This window comes from Heterocephalus glaber, unplaced genomic scaffold (assembly GCF_053883595.1).
Source record: "Heterocephalus glaber isolate CG9 unplaced genomic scaffold, H.glaber_assembly_v1.0 deba00000613, whole genome shotgun sequence".
NCBI lineage: Eukaryota > Metazoa > Chordata > Mammalia > Rodentia > Bathyergidae > Heterocephalus > Heterocephalus glaber.
This window is the reverse complement of record NW_028258152.1, coordinates 4,202,243-4,224,501: the sequence shown is the minus strand read 5'-3', so window position 1 is coordinate 4,224,501 and position 22,259 is coordinate 4,202,243. Positions and strand designations below refer to the sequence as shown.

General features: G+C 39.7%; 1 protein-coding gene across 7 annotated transcripts in view; it reads left to right on the top strand.

Moving 5' to 3' along the window:
* The window catches only part of Dclk2 (doublecortin like kinase 2), a 148,478-nt gene that overhangs the window by 3,899 nt on the left and 122,320 nt on the right, over nucleotides 1–22,259 (top strand). Inside the window, exon 1 of one of the 7 annotated variants that reach the window (XM_087205728.1) lies at nucleotides 20,549–20,797. The exons of the other annotated variants lie outside the window; for them this stretch is intronic. Within the exon in view, the coding sequence (XP_087061854.1) occupies nucleotides 20,662–20,797 (136 nt within the window). The 5' untranslated portion in view covers nucleotides 20,549–20,661. Of the gene's footprint in view, nucleotides 1–20,548; nucleotides 20,798–22,259 lie in introns of those variants that run through there. 7 annotated transcript variants of the gene reach the window in all.

Here is a 22,259-nt window from a genome sequence, read left to right as displayed (position 1 = left end):
GCTCTCTGCCTCTGCCTGTCTCATCCCAAGTACAGTGTCCATCCTTCACTCAGGAAGCTGCGTGTGTGGCACATGAGATAATTTTGGTGATTTTGATAAGCAATACTTTGATTTCTTCATTAAGTTAATTTGAACATTTAAGAATCAAATCCAGCACCCAAGGTTCTCCTACCAGACCTCATTCACTGCACGTATTTGGCTAGGTCAGTCTCTTTGAAGTTTTCAACCAAACTACTGAGTTTAAATAAAAATGAACCTCCATCAAATCCCAGATCGTATTTGGTTATCCCCCTGTGATTGTCAACTTGAGCAAGAAAGGCCCCACCGATAGGATCATCATAGTTCTGGTTTGTGGCTGAAGGCACTCACTGATCACAGAAGATCCACCCTGGGTGCGAGTGACAGCAGCCAATAGGCTCACCACCTGAATGGGATAAAAAGGGAAAGAAGGAAGGCTCGCCTCGGTTTCTTCAGAGAACTTCCAGTCTTCTCCATTGGCTTGGAGCCTCTGTCTTCCAGTGCGGACTCCTCAGCCTCTCAGCTCACTCTTCAGCTGTCTCATGGAGCCTCTTCAGCTTCCAGTAGGACTCTGTGGTGAGCTCTAGGTCCTCCACCTTTGAGCGGATCCCTTGGATCTCCAGGGCACAGACAGCTCTTTCACACTCTTCCACACCTGACCCCGTGAGCGGCCATTGTAAGCCTGCCTAAAAAAAATGTATATATATATATATGTGTATGTTTCCCATAACTCTAGTGAGCCCTGACTAAAACACCTCCCTCGAAGGCAGATGAAAGAAATGATAGAAACTGAGCTTTTGGAACTTGTTATGGAAAAGAAACTTAAACCTCATGAGATATTTGTACCTAAATCAACAACTTAATATATGGCAGTTTAACATGGAAACTTAGATCTACAAAGCCGCCTTCACCTGCCAGAACCCTATATTCTTCAGAGCCTATTTCAAATATCACATCTCTGTGAAGTTTCTCCTCAGACCTCTGGGCAGTTGGCCTCAAACAGTCGTTAATAGAGGGCAGGTTGTGCAAGGCGTCATTCCACATGTTGGGCAATGGTCTCTTCCCTCACGGAGCTCACGTACTGGGTAGAGAGGTAGTGAACCTACACAAGTTTGTTCCAGCGAAAGTGCTGTAAACAGAGCCGTAATGAGATGGGCCTGGAGGGCCAGGTTGGGCGAAGTGATGGAGAACGCGTCTCGGAGGAAGGGACGTTGTGCCAAGGGCTGAGATCTAATTTATAATCTTTCCCCCTGCTTACAGCATCTTTCTTTATTTTGGAGCCTAGTTGAGGATGTTTGAGGTCCAAATAAACCTATCCAAACTGAGAACAGTCTGAGGTTTGTACCCTTCTGTCTTCTGGTTGTCATGTGCAATATTGTACAAATTGAGCTTGAATGAGATTGTTCCTAGACATCTGTAAAAATACCTATTTTTAAAATTGGATATATTTTAACTAACTCAAAGATTTCCTAGTTGGGGAAAATCTGTGCTGACTTACTATTGTAGAGTTTCTGACTCTTCCGTAATATCATCTGTAAATCCAGTCATTGTCTTCGTTGTCTTAAAAAACAAAATCATGCCAGGGATTTAGCTCAGTGGTTCTGCCACCTGGCTTGCAAGCGCAAGGACTGGAGTTTGATCCCCAGTACCAAAACAAAGCAAAACAAAATGAGATGTGCTGTCATACAGCTGCGTCATAAGCTCTTCTAGAAGTAATGAAAAGATTTTCATTTCAGGAGTAAATCTAAAAGGTTGGGAGAAGGAAAGTATTTGGGGAGCCATTATGAGGCTAAGAGTGTGATACAATGATATTCTGGAAGAAACCAGACTAGATGAATATTTCATGAGGTTAAGTCAGGTGTGATGGGGTACACCTAAAATCCCAGCACTTTTGGAAGGTTGAGGCAGGAGGATTGCAAGTTTCAGCCTAGCCCAGGTAATTTAGTGAGATCTATCTTAAAATAAAAAATTAAAGAGCTGGGGAAATAGCTCAGTGTGAAGGCCCTTGGTTTAATTCTCAGTACCACCACCAAAAAAAGTTTTAAATCATGGAAATGGATCCTTTATAGTCCTATGGTATGAGGAAATTGGATTCTCTTGGACAGTGATTGTCAAACTTTATCACCCATGGTGCTGAGAGGAGTCTAGGTATATGTATGTTTTCTCCCTGATCTGTACCCTCCCATGCTTCCACTACTTGTTTTTGTCTCTTCTACTGAGAAAGCGAACCTCCACCTTAAGGATTAGAGATCTTTTTCTTTGTTTTGTTTTATTTTTTTGGTACCGGGGATCGAACTCAGGTCCTTGTGCTTGTGCAGCAGGCGGCGAAACCACTGAGCTAAACCCCCGGCCCCTTAGATCTTTTTCTTTTTACCATTGCTACCATTTACTAGATGTTTTATGTGCGGTTGCTGTATATTTGTTTTGTCTCATTTAACCCCCCCCTTTTTTTTTTGGTACAGGGATCAAACTCAGGACCCTGTGCTTTCAAGGCAGGCACAGTGCCACTGAGCTAAATCCCCAGCCCTCATTTAACCTTTTTAATACCTAGAGAAAAATGATCACAATGTTCCCCCCATTTTAAAGCGGGGAAGCTGAGGCCGAGAGGGTAAAGAAATTGCCACCTATTCCAGTGATAAGAGGTGGGGCTGCTACCTGTGCCCACCCTTCCTGACTTTTGAACTCTGTATTCTTAACTGCTGCGTTCTCCCTTGGTGAGGAAATGGAGTCCATTCTGCAGATGGGGTCTGTGGGAGGTGATTCTCTCAAAAGGGCAAAGTTCTTACAAGCACCATTAGTGCCTTCATGAGAGGCCCAAGGGAGCTTGTTTGCCTCTTCTGCCATTGAGGATGTGGAAGAAGGGGCCGTATATGAACCAGGATGCGAGGCCTCACCAGACACTGCACCTGCCCGTGCCTTGGACTTCCTAGACTTCAGAGCTGCAACAATCGTTTCTGCTGTTTAAGAGCTGCCTGGCTGATGGTATTTTACAGCAGTCCACGTGGACTAATAGAGGCCTCTTTGACCTTAAAGTTCAGTGATCTTAGGAAATGCTTCTGGGGCTGGGAAAGAGAAATACTGTACCCTTGACTGATTAGCTCCACAGCTCTCTTGTTGTTGGGTAGGTGTTATGCTAAGATGCTGTTACTCAGATTTAGATGGAGTTTTTAACACTGAAGAAGAAACCTACTAGAGGTCTTCTGCCTAGACCAGTGGTAGTGAACCTATGGCACGTGTGTCACAGTGGGCCGTTATCATCAAAAGCTCTGAAAGGTTCGCCACCCCAGCCATAGGCAGTTGTCATGAATGCCACTGGGGCCCAAGACCATAGCTCTCTTATTTGTCCCTTTATTACTTGCAGCAAATATTTCTGGCATATGTTTGTTGAATTAATGTTACTTTTGTGCCAGATATTTAAATGGGTAGGAATGTGTCGATGTAGGTGTTTAAAAAAAACAACATTGGTGGTTGAGACAGCCTGGTGGACACTTGGCCAGAGTTGAAGAGACAGAATGATGTCACACAAGAGGCAGCTAACCCTTTCCTCTTCATGTTCTGGCTTTCAAGTTGTTCATGAAAAAAGAGACAATGTGTTTATATTTTAAGAGTTTGTCAGTTTCACTAGTATCAGATGCCTGACTTGAATTATCTCCTTGTGTAGCTATCATGACTAAATTCTTGTACCTTTATTGGGTGTCTCTGTATGTGTGTTTAAGTCCCAGGATTAGTCTAAGATTCCTAATATTTTTAGTATTTATTTTGAGTTCTTTGCCACAGTTCATCTTAGTTTTGTTCATCTTTAGCATTCATTCTTTTTTTTTTTGTACCAGGGATCGAACTCAAATCCTTCGACTCGTGAGGCAGGCACATTGCCACTGAGCTAAATCCCCAACCCACCATTCATTCTTATTTTAAGAAAAGTTTTTAGCAGTTTTTTAAATTTAGTTTTAACATATCCTGGTAACTCTTTACTCTGTGTAAAAAAATATTTTAAGGCTAGAATATTTTCATTCCTTCAAACATGATTTTTAATCCTAATCCAAGGTATTTGTCGTGTACCCATGTTTTCTAAAACCTGGAGCAGAATGTTTGTTATAATGTAATTTATCAGAAGCTGTTGCCTTGTAGCCTGAGGAAATGGGGAAGCATTGGTTTGGTGAGATTAATTTATGTACATTTATAACTTACATTATCTTTCCTTTTGTTTGGTACCAGGGATCAACTCATGACCTTGTGCTTCAGAGGCAGACACAGCACCACTGAGCTAAATCCCTGGCTGTTATCTTTTGTTTATGTTAAATTATAATCACTTGTAACCAAATATCACAAAAGACATTTAAAATTTTTTTTTTTTTGGTACCGGGGATCGAACTCAGGTCTTTGTGCTTGTGCAGCAGGCGGCGAAACCACTGAGCTAAATCCCCGGCCCTACTTTGTTACTTTTTAAACTATGTTTCTCACAAGAAGTGATTAATATCCTTTTCCCTCATATCCTTACTCATCATCTTAATCTCTTTTAACAGTCTTTTGGCTCATCTTGGATAATCAAGAAATTGACTATCGATTATGCTCATGAAGGCTGTGTGGAGAAAGAACTTAGAAAATAGCACTGTGTACTTGTCTGTTGTTAGTGCTCAAAGCTAATAGCTGGAAAGTTCCACAGTAGTTGTGCAAAGTATTTAAACACACAACGTTGTCAGCACCAGAAGCAGCTTGATAAATTTTAGTGGTCTGCAGCATCTTACAACAGAATTTGCATCCCCATGACTTCTTTCCTTGTAGCTGCATGAGGCTCATTTCCCTCCTTTGCTGCTGCTCTTTGGTTTTCTTTTTTTGTGCTGGCGATGGAACTTGGGGCCTCACACCTGCTGAGCGTGTGCTCTGCCACCAAGCTGCCCGGCCAGCCCCTCAGCCTCTGTCTACATCGAGGTCTGTCAGATGTTAAGAGATCATGATCATGTTTTCCTCTATGTTCTCTCCTCTCCCATCCCCTGAATATCACGTCTTCTTTTGAACAAACATCTGGTTTCTGAATCCTTCATCACTTGTACTGAATCTTTTTGAGCCACTATGATTACTGTATTTGCTTAAAGCCGAGCACTAAACGTCCCTCTTAGACTCATAGCCAGAGCAAAGCATGAAGGAGGAAAGTGTGAAGCAGAGGTCTTCGGATGTTGAGGAAAATTTTTTTTTTTTTTTGGTACCGGGGGTCGAACTCAGGTCCTTGTGCTTGTGCAGCAGGTGGCGAAACTACTGAGCTAAATCCCCAGCCCTATTTTACTTATTCAGGTGATGAGTCAATTAAAGGACTAATCCTATATCCTAAGTATGACCCAGTTTATTTACAAATGTTGTTATTCACGTTTCAATTTGAAGATCTCTCAACATCCTTATGACACTTGCAGTAGTGTTTATATTTGTTCAAATGTAATTGTATGTATTTCTGGGGTACAGAGTGACATTTCAGTACATGAATGCAGTGTGTGATGATCAGTTCAGGGTAATTGGCATCTGTCACTTTAGACATTTATCATTTTTTTGTGCTGGAAACAGTCAAAATCCTCTACTAGTTATGGTGAAATATTCAGTTGATTATTGTCAACCATAGTTATCTTACTGTTGTGTAGAATGTTAGAAGTTATTCCTTCTGTCCAACTGAGATTGCATTTGTTTCTCAAACATGAGCAATGTTTGGTCCACTTACAAATAAAATACAAGCTGGATACAGTGGTGCACACTTACAGTCCCATCACTCTGAAAGGCTGAAACAAGAGGATTGCAAGCTCGAGCCCAGCCTGGGCAACTTAGTGATGGAGTGAGTCCCCGTCTCAAAATAAAAGAAATTCAAAAAAGGGTTGGGGATGTAGCTCAATAGGAAGACCCTGGGTTCAATCCATAGTAAAGCAAAAACAAAACAAATCCCCCAAAACAAAGAAAAAATACACAGGGTTGAAGGTGTACCTCAGCAATAGTGTCTGCCCAATACTCAGCACATAGACTTACACAGCACACACTCATACACAAGACCCAAAAGCAAACAGTATAAAAATCTAACACCCATTTGCAGAGGCCTAGTATTGCCATCATTTGATTACATTGTCACTTAATTGTTTATACTGTGTAAAAGATGTGCTTATACGAAGGTCTTATGTACCATATAATCCAAACAAATGGACAGTGTAGGTACTGACCAAAGCGCATCACTAATAAATATCTAAAATAGCAATATAAGGCTTCAGATACTGTTTGCTTAAATTGAATTGGTTCCCAGTGTGATCATAGTTCTGAATACTGGTTTGGTGTGCTGTTTTCCAGAATGCCATGTAATGACTCAGTTTTACACTAATGAGCTTTTGTTTCTGCGGACTAAAATCATGTCCTATGGCCTTAACCTGCTGTGAGCATGTCTTTTACATACATTGAGTTTACTTCTCTTTTTCCTGATTAACTCCTGGCAGAGTTACACCCTTTGATGGCCAAGAATTGGGGCTTTGGACACTGAGTGATGTGGCTGAAATTCACTTAGAAGCTGTCATTTGGATAGATGTTTTAGAACAGGATGGTTAAAAATATTTTAAGTTTTATCAGAAGAAACACAAAATTAAAATTTCCATAGTGAATTCTGAGTGTGGAATATGTTTGACCCCATTGTGAGGGGCAAAAAAGCAGAACATGGATCCAATCCATAGGTTTTATCCTGCCAGATTATGTATAATCTTTTTCTTAGAGGGTAGGGTTTTCATTTTCACTTTTAGCTGATTTCTTTGATTTCCAAGTTAAACTGCTCCCAGAGTTCTGTGCAGAAACATGGGAGTGTGGGCATACCTCTTCCTTCATAGACATTCCCATTCACGGAGTAGCGTTTGTGCCTCTTTCTTGGGGGAAGGTCCTGCAGACTGGACAGCCAGGTGTGACTTTAGGAGATGACTTTGTTGAGTCACTTGCCTTCAGTTGTGTGGTATGAGAATTGTTCTCAGGGATCAAAGATCTCATCATTTGTGTCCTCAGCAGATGAATGCAACAATGAGGAGACGCTACCAGCAAGTATGGAGTGGGAACAACATCCAGGCCAGAGTAGTGCATTGTGTGCTACTTTACTGATTCCTATAATTTTAAATTCTGACTGCTGAACAGTTTGTTTAGGAAGCCTAATTAAGTTGTTTTCTACAACAGACTAATAAATCCATCTCACTTTGCCCCACCCTGTATTTTTCTTAACCAACTGGACATGGAAACCCATCTGGGATGTGCTTCAGATGCAGATATGCATCTGGATTGTAATCTTCCTATCTCCAGATGTTGTATTTGATGAAGGACATTGAGCTATCTTGGAGATGCAAACATACCTGAGTATATTTTTCTTGGTTACATTCTCTTGTAAGAATTTTCTCCCTTCCTTTTGGAAGTTAGGGAAGCATTTAAGTTCCTTAGATTTTTACTTTTTTTTTTGTACTGGGGATTGAACTTGGACCCTTTTGATTTCGAGGCAGGCAACGGGAACCACTGAGCTAAATCCCCAGCCCTAGGTTCCTAAGGTTTTTACTAATATTAAACCTAATGTGTTTGCCTTTGTTTTCGTTCCTCTTAGTCTTCTCTTTTCTGTATTACTGTGTGTGTGTGTGTGTGTGTGTGTGTGTGTATGTATCTGTGGCTTTTCTCTAAGCATGAAGAATCTGTACTTTAGCCTTGCAAATAGTTTTTCCTTTATCACAAAGCTCTTAACTTGCTTCTATTCCAAGAGTTAGTTACAGTCTCAGTGTCCAGATTTTTTGTAACTGAATTTCTCCTACAAATAACAGGGTAGTTTGTAACTACAAACCAGTTGGCCGTGTTAAATAGTTAATATAAATACTTTAACAGAGGTGAATGACAGGCTTTACAGTAACTTATAGAAAAGTAGGCTAACACTGCTGATGTTGACATGTCCTATATAAGATTGCATGTAGCTATTTATCATTTTTAACAGCAACTTTTTTTTTTTTTTTTGGTACCAGGAATCAAACTCAGGTCCTTGTGCTTGCGCAGCAGGCGGCGAAACCACTGAGCTAAATCCCCAGCCCTGACAGCAACTTTTTATTGCTGGATCATATGATATTTCTCTTAATTTTATTTTTGGTGGTAAGGATTAAACCTAGGGCCATGCACATGCTAGGTAAGCTATACCTGTACTCCTGAGCTATACCTGTAGCCTAGTAATTCTTTTAATTTTTCAGAAATCTGCACATTATTTTCCATAGCATCTGGACCATTTCACATTCCTACCCATAGTGCAGTGGGGTTACAGTTTCTCTGCATTTTCTATAATTCTTGTTATCTTTTGGGTTTTTAAAAAAAGATTTGTATAATCATTATCTTAATAGGAGTGAGGTGAAGGCCGGGGATTTAGCTCAGTGGTTCCGGCACCTGCCTTGCAAGCACAAGGTCCTAAGTTTGATCCCTGGTACCAAAAAAAACACAAAAAATGAGTCTAGGAGTGAGGTGGTACCTCATTGTGTTTTTAAAAGTTGCATTTCTGTGGTTAGTGAGGCTTGAGCCTCTTTTCTTATACCTGTTTGTTATTTATATGTATTCTTTGGAGAAATGTTATTTAGATCCTTTGCTTGCTGGGAAGTGTAGCTCAGTGGCACAGAGTGTAGTTAGCACAGGGTTTGATCTCCAGAAATAAAAGCAAAAAAACCCTCAAACAACAACAACAAAAATGCACGCATAGGATCCCCTCCAAAACTACTTCTTTGCTCGTTTTTAATTGGTGTTTTTTTTTTTTTTTTTTTTTGGTACTGGGGATCAAACTCGGGTCCTTGAACTTGTGCAGCAGGCAGCAAAACCTCTGAGCTAAATCCCTGTCCTTTAATCGGATTTTTTACTATTTCTCTTTTTAGATTGAAGGATAAAAATAATCACATGATCTGCTCGATTAGTTACAAAATACAGAAAGTGGACTTGACAAAATTCAGTACCTTTTCATGATTAAAAACTCTCAATAAACTAGATGTAGGAGAATTTACCTCAATAATAAAGACCATAGTTGAAAAGCCCATCAGATTCAGTGGTGAAAAACTGGAAGATCTGTTTTCTAAGTTCAGGAACGAGGTGAGGATGAGCACCTTACCTCTTAAATGTTCAGCATAGTACTAGAAGTCCTAACAAGAGCAGTTAGGAAAAAGGAGTAAAAGACATGCAGATCAGGAAAAAGAAGTAAAATTTTGTCTGTTGATGACATATTTTATGGGGAAAACCCTAAAAACACCACAGATTGTTAGAACTAATAAATCAGTAAAGCTGGGCATACAAAATCAACATACAAAAAATTGGTTGGATTTCTATATACAATAAGCTATCTATCAAAAACATTTAAGAAAGCATTCCCATATAGCATTACAAAGAATAAAATAGGAATACATTTAACCTAGATGAAAGACTTGTACTCCAGAAACTACAAAATGTTGATGAAAGAAGTTAAAGAATCAGAAGACTTAGTACTATTAAAATTTTCACATTGCCCGAAGTGATTTACAGATTCAGCACAACTGCGACCAAAATCCCAATGGCATTTTTAATAGAAATTGAAACACAATTGTGATGGTTAAGTTTGCCAGTTTGACTGGGTTAAGAGACACCTGGAAAAGTGGTTGGATTATGAGGAATCTGTACTCATTAGTGGTTTAATCTACTGATGTTCATAGCTGAATATGCTGTTAATGGACCACTTAGAGGTGAGTCACTGGAGGCCTCTGGACTGTGCACATCTCCCTGGTGCTCTTCCCTTGGTCTCTGCTTCCCAGTTGTGATGAAGTTAGCAGCTTTGCTCTTCAGTGTTCTGCTTCATCTCACACTCACAGCAGTGGAACCAGTTGGCCGTGGACTGACACCTCTGAAACCATGAATGAATAAACCATTTCTTCCTCTAAGTTGCATATGACAGGCATTTTGTCCCAGCAGTGGGAAAGCTGGCTGATACAACCATCCTAATATTTGTGTTGAACCATAAAAGACTCCAAAGAGAGAAAGGACAAAGCTAAAGCCATCACAACTCAAAGTATAATATAAACAATAATGAATAATCTGGCATTATCAAGAAAACATACATAGACCAATGGAACAGAATAAGCCAGAAATAATCCACACATGTATACAACTTATCCTTAATAAGAGTACTTAGAATACAGAAAGAGGAAATGGCAGGTTTTTTTTTTTTAAGTGTATTGGTACATTTTAGGTATAAAATAGAGTTACATTCATCATTGGGATCTTGTACCTTTACATGAGTCTCTTGGTTTTTATTTTTTTTCCCCTTCCCCTGCCCTCCCTTCACCCCCTCCTCCCTTCCCTATTTGCAAAGACTTTGTTTCCATTTTTTTCCTTTTCTCATATTTTTTCTTTTCCCTTCTTTCCTTTCCCCTACCCCTCCCACTTCCCCTGCTCCTTTAGACCTTTTCTTCCTATTACACAGTATCAGTTATACATTTTTAAAATTACAATATCAAGATCTAGAAGACAATACCACAGATTTTACAGAATTTAAAAGGATATAGAAAGCATATTACAAAAATCTGTTTTGAAATAAATTTGACAACTTCTAAGAAGTACCTTGGAAGACAAATTAATGAAACTGACTCTGGAGGAAATACAAAATTTGAATATCACCTATTAAAGAGAGTATATTCCTAGCTTGAAAACCTACCTATATGACAACAGCAGGCTCATAAACATTTTAACAGATAAATTATATCAAACATTTAAAGCAGGGGCTGAGGATTTAGCTTAGTGGTTACGCCACCTACCTTGCAAGCACAAGGACCCGAGTTTGATCCCCAGTACCAAAAAAAAAAGTAAAGCAAACATTTAAAGCAGAAAAAAGAAGGAACACTTCTCCCCTCATTTTAGGAACTCAACATTGTGCTAATACTAAAACTGGATAAAGATAATAGAAGAAAAAAGTATGAACATAGATAGAAATTTAAGAAAACAAACTATTAGTCAGATCTGGCAGTATGTAGAAAGTGGTTTTATTATAGGGATGGCAGTGTTGGTTCAGCATTGGAAGATCCACCCCCCCAAAGTCATCATTTAAACAGAGGAAAGGAAAAAGGCATATGATCCTGTCACTAGTTGGAGAAAAAGTATTGGACTAAATTCTGTAGCTGTTCATGGTAAAAGCTATCAGGAGACTAGAAGTAGAAGAGAACCTTCTGAACAGATCAAAGACGTGTACTCCATGCTTCAGCAAAAACGCCTTATATGAATGGAGAAAATACAATGCTTTCTCCTTAAGGTGGGGAACAAGGGCAGATATGCTTACTCTTTATCTGTCCATTAAACTTTGAAAGATAGGCCCAAACCAAAATAGTCTGGCAATAAAATGACCCAATTAGGATAGGATTGGCAAGGTAGAAGTAAAATCTTTGTAGATGAAATGATCATCTACAGAGAAAATACTAAGAAATCTCTAGGAGCCCCTAGAACTTGTATTTGAATTTAGCTGGATTAGAAAACACAAGGTATATATAAAAATTCAGGTCTATGTATACTTGCTATAAATGAAGAATTGGATATTGGAATTTAAAAGTTAGGAGTACAAAGGACCTAAAAAAGTAAAAAGAAAAAAAAACAATGTTGGCAGACATTTAATAGGCAGGTTTTTCTTTAAATGGTTTTGGAAAAATTAGCCACACACAGAAGAATGAAATTAGACCCATTTTGGTTTTTTTACATCCTACAAAAAAATCAGCTCAAAATAGAGTGAAAATTTAAATGTAATACCTGAAACTGAAGCACTCCTAGAAGAAAATATAGGGGAAATTTTTCATGTCATTGGGCTTTGTAATCAACTTTTAGATAGACAAGTGGGACTACATCAAATGAAGCTTCTGTATAGCAGTGAAATAACAATGAAAAGGCAGACTGTAGAATGGGAGAAATGTTTGCAGATCATACATCTGACAAGGGGTTAATACCTAACAGTGAGCGGAGATTTTTAAATCTTGAAGAATTACTGTGATGTAGCTGTTAAGTGGGTGCACACACCCTCCATGGATTAAAGGCACATTACATTGATTGGTAACCAAAGTATCCTGGACTCATGTTTTAATGGTCTGAAGTGAAAAACAATTGGTAGATAATAGGCATCTCATTTCTACTAGTTTTCTTAGAATTTTTTTTGATACCAGGGATCAAACTGGGGAACTTGAGCTTGCGAGGCAGGCGGTGGAACCACTGAGCTAAATCCCCGGCCCATCTCGCTGTCTTTTGATGAACTGATAAGACTGACAAGACTTGAGTGTCTCAGACCACGTGTTTTTTTTTTTTTTAATGGATTACTGGCTTTTATTAATAAGTAAAAGAAACTGTATCAGGAAGATCATTATATATACATCACAACAATGGAAGGATAGGGGTCAAACTACCAAGCTATCTTCCCTTTATCCTAATACCTTTTTTTTTTCATTAAGTTTATTCGTACGTTTTGGGTATACAATACAGTTACATTCATCATTGGGATCCTGTACCTGTACATGATGTATCTTGGTTCTTATTTTTTTCCCCTTCCCTTGCCCTCCCTTCACCCCCTCTACCCATCACTATTTACAAAGACTTTGTTTCCATTTTTCCTTTTCTCATATTTTTTTCCTTTCCCTTCTTTCCTTTCCCATACCCCCCCCACTTCCTCTACTCCTTTAGACCTTTTCTTCCTATTCCACCTTATCTATTATACATTTTAATCCTTATTTACACTTTCAGTTTCTCACACCAGAGAAACTATTCAGTATTTACACGTGTGTCCTATTTATTTCACTTAAGAGTATGGCCTCAGTGTGCATCCATTTAGCTATAAATGTCTCTCGTTTCTCGTTCTTTATGGCTGAGTAGTACTCCATTTTATAAAAAACCACATTTTCTTTATCCAGTCTCCAGTTGATGGACAGTTGGGCTGCTTCCAAGCTTTAGCTATTATGAACTGTGCCGCTATAAACATGGGTGGATGCACATTGAGGCTATACTCTTAAGTGAAATAAATAGGACACACACGTAAATACTGAATAGTTTCTGTAGTGTAGGTTGTGTCTTAGCTCTGTTGGTGGTTTCTCTTGCAGTGCAGAAGCTTTTTAATAAGATGAGATCCCAGTTGTTGATTCTTTGTGCTAGTTCCCATGCTACTGAGGATTTGTTTGTAAAGTTTTCCTATGCCCATGTCTGCAAGAGTTCTACCTAACTTATCTTCCAGCAAGTTTAGTGTTTCTGTTTTAATATTTAGATCTTTAATCCACTTTGATTTTAGTTTAGTGCATGGTGAAAGATAGGGGTCTAGTTTTAATCTTTGGCAAGTTTAAAATCCAGTTTTTCCAACACCATTTATTAAAGAGGCTATCTTTCCTCCAGTGAGGATGGTTGGTTCCTTTGTCAAAGATGAGGTGGCTGAGTGTATCTGGAGTTGTTTCTGCATCTTCTAATCTATTGCACTGATCCTCGGGTCTGTTTCTTTGCCAGTACCATGCTGTTTTTATCACAGTAGCTTTGTAGTAGAGTTGCAGGTTGGGGATTGTGCTACCCCCTGCCATGTCTCTGTTGCCTAGAATTGCTTTTGCTATTAGACCATGTATTTTGAGAGCTTGTTCTGGAGCTACTCAGGGTCATTCTGTGTAAACAGATGTGTTGTGTATTTTATCTACAAGCAATACAGATTCTAACCATGGCACTTTTTTTTTTTTTTTTTTTGTACCGGGGATCAAACTCGGGACCTTGCGCTTGCATGGCAGGCGCCGGAACCACTGAGCTAAATCCCCGGCCCACCATGGCTCTTTTAAGGTCATCTTGAACACAAACATATTTTGAGTGCTTGTTGTACACCTGGTACTGTGTCAGTGTTTTGAAGGAGCTTCTATTGTAGGTAACCATTTGTAGCTACAGTCACTTTTAAAATTAAAGGCCTTACCTACATGTAGAGAATCACCTTGGAATGATTCTATTTTTGTTCAGCTGGGTTGAGACACTGGCATCTGGCTTATGCAGCAAAGTCATCCAGTTTATAAAGAAATTTTCCATTAAGAGCCATTGGAAAAGACAGATAAAGAATGATCATAGGGGCAGGGATTTAGCTCAGTGGTTTCACCGCCTACTGCACAAGCTCAAGGACCCAAGTTCGATCCCCATTATCAAAAAAAAGAATGATTATGACATTAATACACGTGAACTCAGTCTACAAAAAGAGCTAAGTATGACAGTGTAAAAATTTTATTTTCTGTTGTTAAATATCCCTATAGAAAGTTCATAAAGCATACACACACAGCTCAGTGAACTACCATAAACACTTTTGAGATTACTAGCCATGACAAAAAATAGACTATTGCCAGGTTTTGAGAAGTTTGGTCCCTTCTTATTACAATTCTTTATTCCCCCAAGCTGAGAGTAGCCTGTCTGTTTTTTTTTTAAACATAAGAGTATATTTATTATTGTAAAAATACAATACTGTACCAGGGAGGCTGAGACAGGAGGATTTTAAGTCCAAGGCTGACCTGGGTTACATAGTAAATTGAGGCCAGCCTGGACTGGCCCCCCCCATACCCACAATGCAATTACAGCTCAGTGTCACATATTTCTACAAAAATTTTTCTTCCATGTCTATTTCATGGAAGAATTAATAGAAGCCTCCAAAATATGCCCCTGCCTGTGTAATATCAGGACGTTAGAACAGTGTGTACTAATTCTTCCCTACCACACATCTGTTGCCATACATTCCACTTTTACACATTGGTACAAATATATAGTATATGCAACTGATTTTGCTTGCCACTCATCTCAATGCAATTAAAAATAAGCATTTTTTGGCAGGGCTGTGGGGAAAGAGGAACCCTACTCCACTGCTGGTGGGAGTGTAGCCTGGTGCAACCACTGTGGAAATCAGTATGGAGATACCTCAAAGAACTAGGTCTGGAAGTCCCATTTTACCCCACTGTTCCACTGCTGGGGATCTTCCCCAAAGAATTAAAAGAATCATACCACAGTGATATATGTGCGCCCATGTTCATAGCAGCACAGTTTGTGATAGCTAAAACTTTGAAACAGCCTAAATGCCCATGAACTGGAGACTGGATAAAGAAAATGTGGTTTTTAAAAAATAAAATGGAGTACTACTCAGCCATAAAAAATGAGAAATTAGAGACATTTATAGCTAAGTGGATGCACATTGAGGCGATACTCTTAAGTGAAATAAATAGGACACACATGTACATGAGCAGTTTCTCTGGTGTGAGAAACTGAAAGTGTAAATAAGGACTAAAATGTATAATAGGTAATGTGAAATAGGAAGAAAAGGGGCAAAGGGGAAGGAAGTGGGAAGGGTAGGGGAAAGGAAAGAAGGGAATGGGATTAATATGAGAAAATGGAAAAATAGGAACAAAATCTTTGTAAATAGGGAGGAATGGAGGGGTTGAAGGGAGGGCTGAGCAAGAGTGAAAAATAAGAACCAAGAGAGACTATGTAAAGGTGCAAATTTCCAATGATGAATGTCATTATATTGTATACCTAAAATGTACCAATGATTAGAATGAATAATCGATAATGCAAAATAGGAAGAAAAGGTCCAAAGGGGTAGGGGTAGTGGGAGGGGCAAGGGAAAGGAAAGAAGGGAAAGGAAAAATGATGAGAAATAGAAAAAATGGCAATAAAGTCTTTGTAAATAGGGAAGGATGGAGGAGGTGAAGGGAGGGCTAGGAATGGGGAAAAAATAAGAACCAAGATGCATTATGTAAAGGTACAATTCCCAATGAGAAATGTAATTGTGTTTTGTACCTACAATGTACCAATAAAAGAATTTAACAGAAAAAAAAAGCATTTTTGTTTTTACTTGCATTTATTTCATACTCGTCATTCATTTGTGTAGATACTACTTTCAGAATATCATAGTTCTTCCTCTGAAGACTTGCTTTTTTATTTTTACCACCTGTGAAAGACATCCCTAGTCAATACAATCTATTTCTTGTTATAAATATTATAGAAATAGAATCCTATTCCATGTATTTTGCTCATCATTGTTAGTCAACTTTCCATTACTGTAACAAAATACCTAAATGACTAACTTTTAAAGAGGAAAGGTTTATTTTGGCTCATAAGTTTTGGAGATTTCAGCTCTTGATCAGTTGACTCTTGCTTTTGGGCCTGTGCTGAGGCACTTGTGGTGGGGAATGTGTGGTAAAGCAACTCTAGCAATGTTTATCAAATCCAGATTGTTGCATATAACCTTCATTTGTTCATTTTCATCTTTTTTTTTTTTGTACTGGGGATCCTTGCACTTGCACAGCAGGCGGTGAAACCACTGAGCTAAATCCTGAGCCCTATTTGTTCATTTTCATTACTGTGTACTAGTCCATTATGTAACTGCACTATAATTATGTATTTAATTTCCTATTGGACATGTAGACCAATTCTCATCTTTAGCTATTAAGTACTTCTATGAATATGTGTGTGTGTACACTATGTGGATGAATCGCACTGGGATGTTTTCCTGAGTGAATTTCTGGGTCATGGGATATGAATCTTGCTAATTTAACAATAGATAATGCCAATCTGTTTTGCCTAAGTGTTTAATTTAAAATCTTTCGGTGTAAGAAAGTCATCGCTTTACTTCCTTGGCAGGAGCACTTCATCTTGATAGGTTTTTAAAGAGGGAAGGGGAGGGGAGAGCGAGAGTATTATGCATACAAGAAGAAATGAGAATAAGAAGTGTGAGTTTGGAAGGAAATTGCAAATACACTAGGATGACAGTGCTCTGGTTTGAATGTGGTTTGTCTCTATCTAACTCATGGTGAGGCTCAATTCCCCAACGCAGCCCAATGGTGGGGCCTTCAGGGGTCAAGGTCCCTACTCTCAGAAGGGATTACTGTAGCTTGGTCAGAATTGTTATTTTCTTCAAGAGCAGGTTGTTATAAAACAGTGAGTCTGGGGCCGGGGTGGTGGTGCTCAGTGGTGCTGCTCCCTGCCTCACAAGCATAAGGTCCTGAGTTCAATCCCAGGTACAAAAAACAAAAACAAAACAAAAAACCAGCCAGTGAGTCTGACCCACTCTGGAATCTTCCTTGTCATCTCACCTTATGCACTGTCTCATGGGCTCCTGCTATGGCATGCCATCTGCCATGTTGGAACATAGCCATAAGGCCCTCACCAGAGGCCAACTGGGTGGGGCCGCTGTGCATTTAGCTTCTGCCCTCCAAGGCTGTGAACTCAAGAAACCTCTTTTCTTTATAAGATGCCCAGACTCAGGTATTTTGTTATTCCAACCCAAAACAGACTTAGAGGCACTAATTCAGGAACCTGTGAAAAGTAAGGGAAGTTGAGGCTGAAAACATTGATGAGCAGAGGAGTTTGGCCTTTATTCTAACAGTATCTTCTAGACATCATCTTAATAGACACCTGTTTAATACCCTTCTGTGAAAACTGAGGGAGTGAGGTGTGGGTATATGAGCAAAGTCAGTTTCATTTAGGGGAAAAGAGAGAAGGCAGAGTGGAAGGCGCTGGTTTCCAGAGATGTGGAGACATAGTCAGCCATTTTGCCAATTCTGTTGAATGTGGAGAAAGGAGGAGTCTTAGTCTTTGTTTAGGCAATTGCATAGGTGATTTCCTTTAATTTGTTGGAGAATTCACAAAGAGAAGAGTGGGAGGTCACAGAGGCAATAATGAGAGGCAAGTCAGCTGTAAACACTGTAGCAGGTGAGGTTCTCACAGACTGTAGTGTAGATGTGGTTTCAAGTGATTTGACTCAGAATGAAGGTCTAGGCAGGAGATGGTTCAAGCTGTGCATGCAGATGCACCTGACCAGAGGGAGTGTAAGGAAGGCGAGAGCTGTCTGCATGAGTGGGGAAAGAGGATCCTGCAAAGCAGACAGAAGACTCCGCCAAAGAATTCAGAAGCAAACCAGGAGAAATGAGATCATAGAAAGTAAAGAAAAAGTGATTTGCAGGTGGAGAATTGATTGCTATCCAGTGGCCTCAGAAGACACTGAGTGAAAGCAGACAGACAGATGTGCTTTGCGCCGGGCAGTTAGAGAGGAAGTGTGTGGGGCTCAGCACATTTCAGCCAGTGGAGTGCAGGGTGTGTGAGATGCTGAGGGACAGATAGAGGGTGACAGAGCGGAAAACACAGAGAAGGACGCTCTGGACCTCGGCAGCGGATGCAGGCCAAAGGCACATTGGGTGGAGTAGGACTAGGAGTGAAAAAAAGGGAAGATTTGTTGGTGATGGGGAACACTTGTGTAATCTGTCTAGTGACAGGAGGAGAGGGAAAGTGTAGCAAGAGGGCAGGGGAGAACCTAGGTTCCAGCAGAGGAGCTTCCTTGGGAGCTCCCACCACTGAGAAGGGAGAGGAGCTAGGGGAAATTGGCATAGATGGAAGTAAATTTGTAAGGATGAAGGTTTTCGGAGCTTAGGAAACTGGGGGAGTTTGTAGCTCATAAAGACCTCTTGCCTCGTAGGTAGAAGGCAGTTCATTTGGTTGGGAAAGAGTGAAAGTTAATGGTTTCCTACACAAATATTGAGATTGTATTATATAACTATAGATTGTCTGTCAGCCTGCTAAATAGAGGTAATGCAAAGTTGTCTTTGAGCAGACCTCTGTAACCCTGTGCTGCTGGAAAGAGTCTTTAAAGGAAATGAAGGACCTTATAATCCATGCTCTGCTTGAAAACAGCTAAGTTATATAGCTATTTTATGCTTCTGTTCATCTTGTGTGTGTATATAATATAAATGGTATTTATCCATATATATGTACACACAATATATGCATATATGGATAGACACACCTTAGTTCTTAGCCAAAGATCCACAGTCTAACACTTGTGTTGATTTCTCATTGCAGTGAGGGAGAATGCACATTATAGGATACCATGATGTGTCTTAAGTAAGAGGGTATCAGAACCTAGCATAGGATTTAGGCCTTGGTTGTGTAATTTTAGGGACTGGAGAGAGCAGAGCCAGAAGACTGGACAATCCTATGATTGGTGTTTATAAATCTAATTTTTGGGTGGACAGACTAAATTGGGAGAAAGACTATAAGTGGTAAAAGAAGTAGCAGTCACGTAGTGAAAAAGGATATTTGGTATTGTGGGTTACATGATGACCTTTTTTTGAGGGGTGTCACTTTGTCTTAGTCTCAGAGTGACTTCATTTCATACAGCTACTCTGAGATTATGCCCAACAGAAAAATAAAATGGCCTGACCGTGAGTGTCCAGCTAACTTGTAGTAATGTTGAAGTCTGACTGAAAGGTAGATCAATTCCAGATGGGTTTTTTTTTTATATGCTTATACTGTGTATGAAAAATATGTACCCCACGCACTCATATCTTCATTGGTCTGATTCTTTAAATGAGCTATTTTTGTTTTGGTGAGTGTAGTTTTAACATGTATTAGCAAAAGTTAAAAAAAGAATTATCTTGTATGCTCTGGTTTGTATGTAGCTTGGATGTGGATCCCAGGGGTTCACATGTTATAGAAGCCTGGTCCTCCCTGTGGCAAGATTAAGAGGAGGTGGAACCTTTGAGAGAACCTTTAAGAACCTTCAAGGGCCTAGCGGAAGGTGGTTAGGTCATTGTGGGTACCTTCCTCAGAAGGGATCAACATGGCTGTCTGTGGACTTACATCCACAGAGGGGGAGGGGAGGGGGAGGGGGAGGGAGGCGGTTCTTCTAAGGGAGCAAGACTGGCCCCTTCCAGGCCTCTGGTACCCTCTCTTGCTATGTGATCTCTCCCAATGCACTGCCACCATTGTGATACCACCCACCATGAACCCCGCAAGAGCGGATCAGAAGCTGGCATTGTACCCTTGAGCCTGAGAATTTTGAGCTAAATAATATAGTCTCTTTTCTTTATAAACTACCCAGCCTTAAGTATTTTGTTGCAGTAACAGAAGTAACTAATACATAGTATTTTAGTACCTCAAGACTCATGAGAATTTCATCTGTGTCAGTAGTGTAAGATGTACCGGCATCTGGAAAACTTGTTATGTTGCTGGCAAATGAACAGAAAACAGAAGATTGTTCCTTTGATCCAGGTAGAATGTGGGTCGTGGTGGTGGGGCAGAGAGGAGGAGCAGTTTTAGAGCTATTTAGAAGATAGAGGAACAGAACTTGGTGTCAGAGTGTGGTAGGTAGGGAAGCCAGAAGAGTGAAGGACAGTGCCTAGTTTTCTACTGAGCAGGAAGTGATCTTCTTCAACTCCTCACCAGCTTGGAAAGAAGGAAAGAAGTTGGCAGGGAGGAACAAATTGCAGGCAGGAATTTATACAGTAGCATGAGTCTGGGTGGAGATGTCTGCCTTTAATCAGCCTTGTGTGTGCCTAATATCTGACAGAATGCTCACTTGTCCCACTCACACCCATTCTTTGTTTATTAACAGCCCAGGTTCTTATGTCATAGTCTGGCCATGTAGGCACATGTATATAAATGATAAAATTACCACCAGCAGATTGTTTATCTGGGTAGGGACCTAAAGGGGAGCCGATAGGGTGTCTTAATGGCCATTGTCGTCAGGGTTTGACATCTGTGTTTCAGGGGTTTACGTGCCCAGTACCTGTACGGAAACACAGGACTGACCCACGAGCCAAGTTCTGAACTGAGTGCTGAAATGCTGGGCGCCAAGACTAGCAGTGTGGGTTTCGTACGATGTCAGCACCTAGCCTAAGAGTTGGTGCTTCGTGGCTACCCCGACTGTGCTGGAAGAGTATGGACTCCACAGAAGAAAGGGCATGTGTGTCTGGCACAATGCAGCAAAGGGCCGGGCCGAGGCTCTGGTGTTTAGGTATTTGCCACTTCGGTTCCAAACTTTGCAATTTTTTTATCCAACTGGTTTACAACCATAGAAACATGAAGGGGAGAGGAGAAAGAGGGAAGCAATTAAAATGTATTTGTAAGCACTTAGCAGATGAGGTTTTCTTTTTTAGATTTTATTTTTATTAGTACATGTTTGCAGTACGTGTTGACATTCTTGTGGGGAGCTGGAACAGGTACATAACACCTCTCAATTCTGTTTTCATCCCCTTCCCTTCCTCTTCCTCCTCCATCTGTGGGTCCCCCTGTTTCTTACCCTTTGTTTTGCTCATTTACATTTTGGGTTTCTATGATATTTAAGTGAGAAGAGGTTTTTTTTTTAACCTATTTTTTTCTGACATCCTGAACCAACCAGTGTAAGGAAACCAAATGTAGCTAAATTTAAAAAGCAGTGCTTCTGGTGGATATATAAACCATGTAGGCATTGAGGGTCTCTGATCTATTACATTTGCTCTTGTTTTGTTTTTGCCATTTTTTCTCTTTCCTTCACCTGACTGTCTTCTCCCTGCCCTTTCAGAAAAGTTTCTTTCTCTTGTTAAGATTCCTTTTACTCAGCTGAGCATGGTGGTGCATGCCTGTAATCCCAGCTCTCGGGAAGCTGAGGCAGGAGGATCACTGGGAGTTCGAGGCCACCCTGGGGTACACAGTGGGTTCAGGGCCAGCCTGAACTACAAAGGGAGGCCCTGCCTCAAAAAACAACAACAAAAAATTCCTTTTACTCTTCCAGCTAATATTTTGGATCAGAACATAAAGCTAAATTTTTATCATATGTGAAAATAGCTTGTTTAATAGTTGCTTTCTCTGTAAAATGGAAGCGAACTAATTGTTTTTGTTCATAAATGCATACATGTGATGCATAATCCTGTTTTATTAAATTGACACCTGTCTTCAAAATTATGTGCCAGTTTCTCAGATCCTCATACTATTAAAAATGATTTAAATGAACCTACAGAGATTGAAAAAAAATCTAGCTAGATGATGGGGATAGGGCTAGATTTCAGATTTGTGGTACAGAAGCAGTGTTAAAGCTTATGATTGGTTCCCTAGTTATCTTGATTACTCCTATAAACAAAAGACATTGCTTTTCATTTTAAATCCTTCTTACATGCTTCATTTGTTACTGAATTCTTGTGCCTTTGGAAGTTTCTAAAGTTCTCCATTAAGCAGAATTTTAAGAATATTATGATAATAGTTAAGTATAATATTGATATTAATAGGTTTTCCTTAGGAATTTCCTTTCATTATTTTTGTTGTAACCATTCATGACATATAAAACTTACTATATTAAGCATGAGTATTCGTAATGGATATGTGAAAAAAATAATGGATTGTTTCTTAGTAATATCTTGGAGAAAATGTTAGCATATAACCCACTTATTACTAGAAAGTGAAGACTGAAAGAATTGAGTTTGACTTTTGAGTTTCTTGAAAGA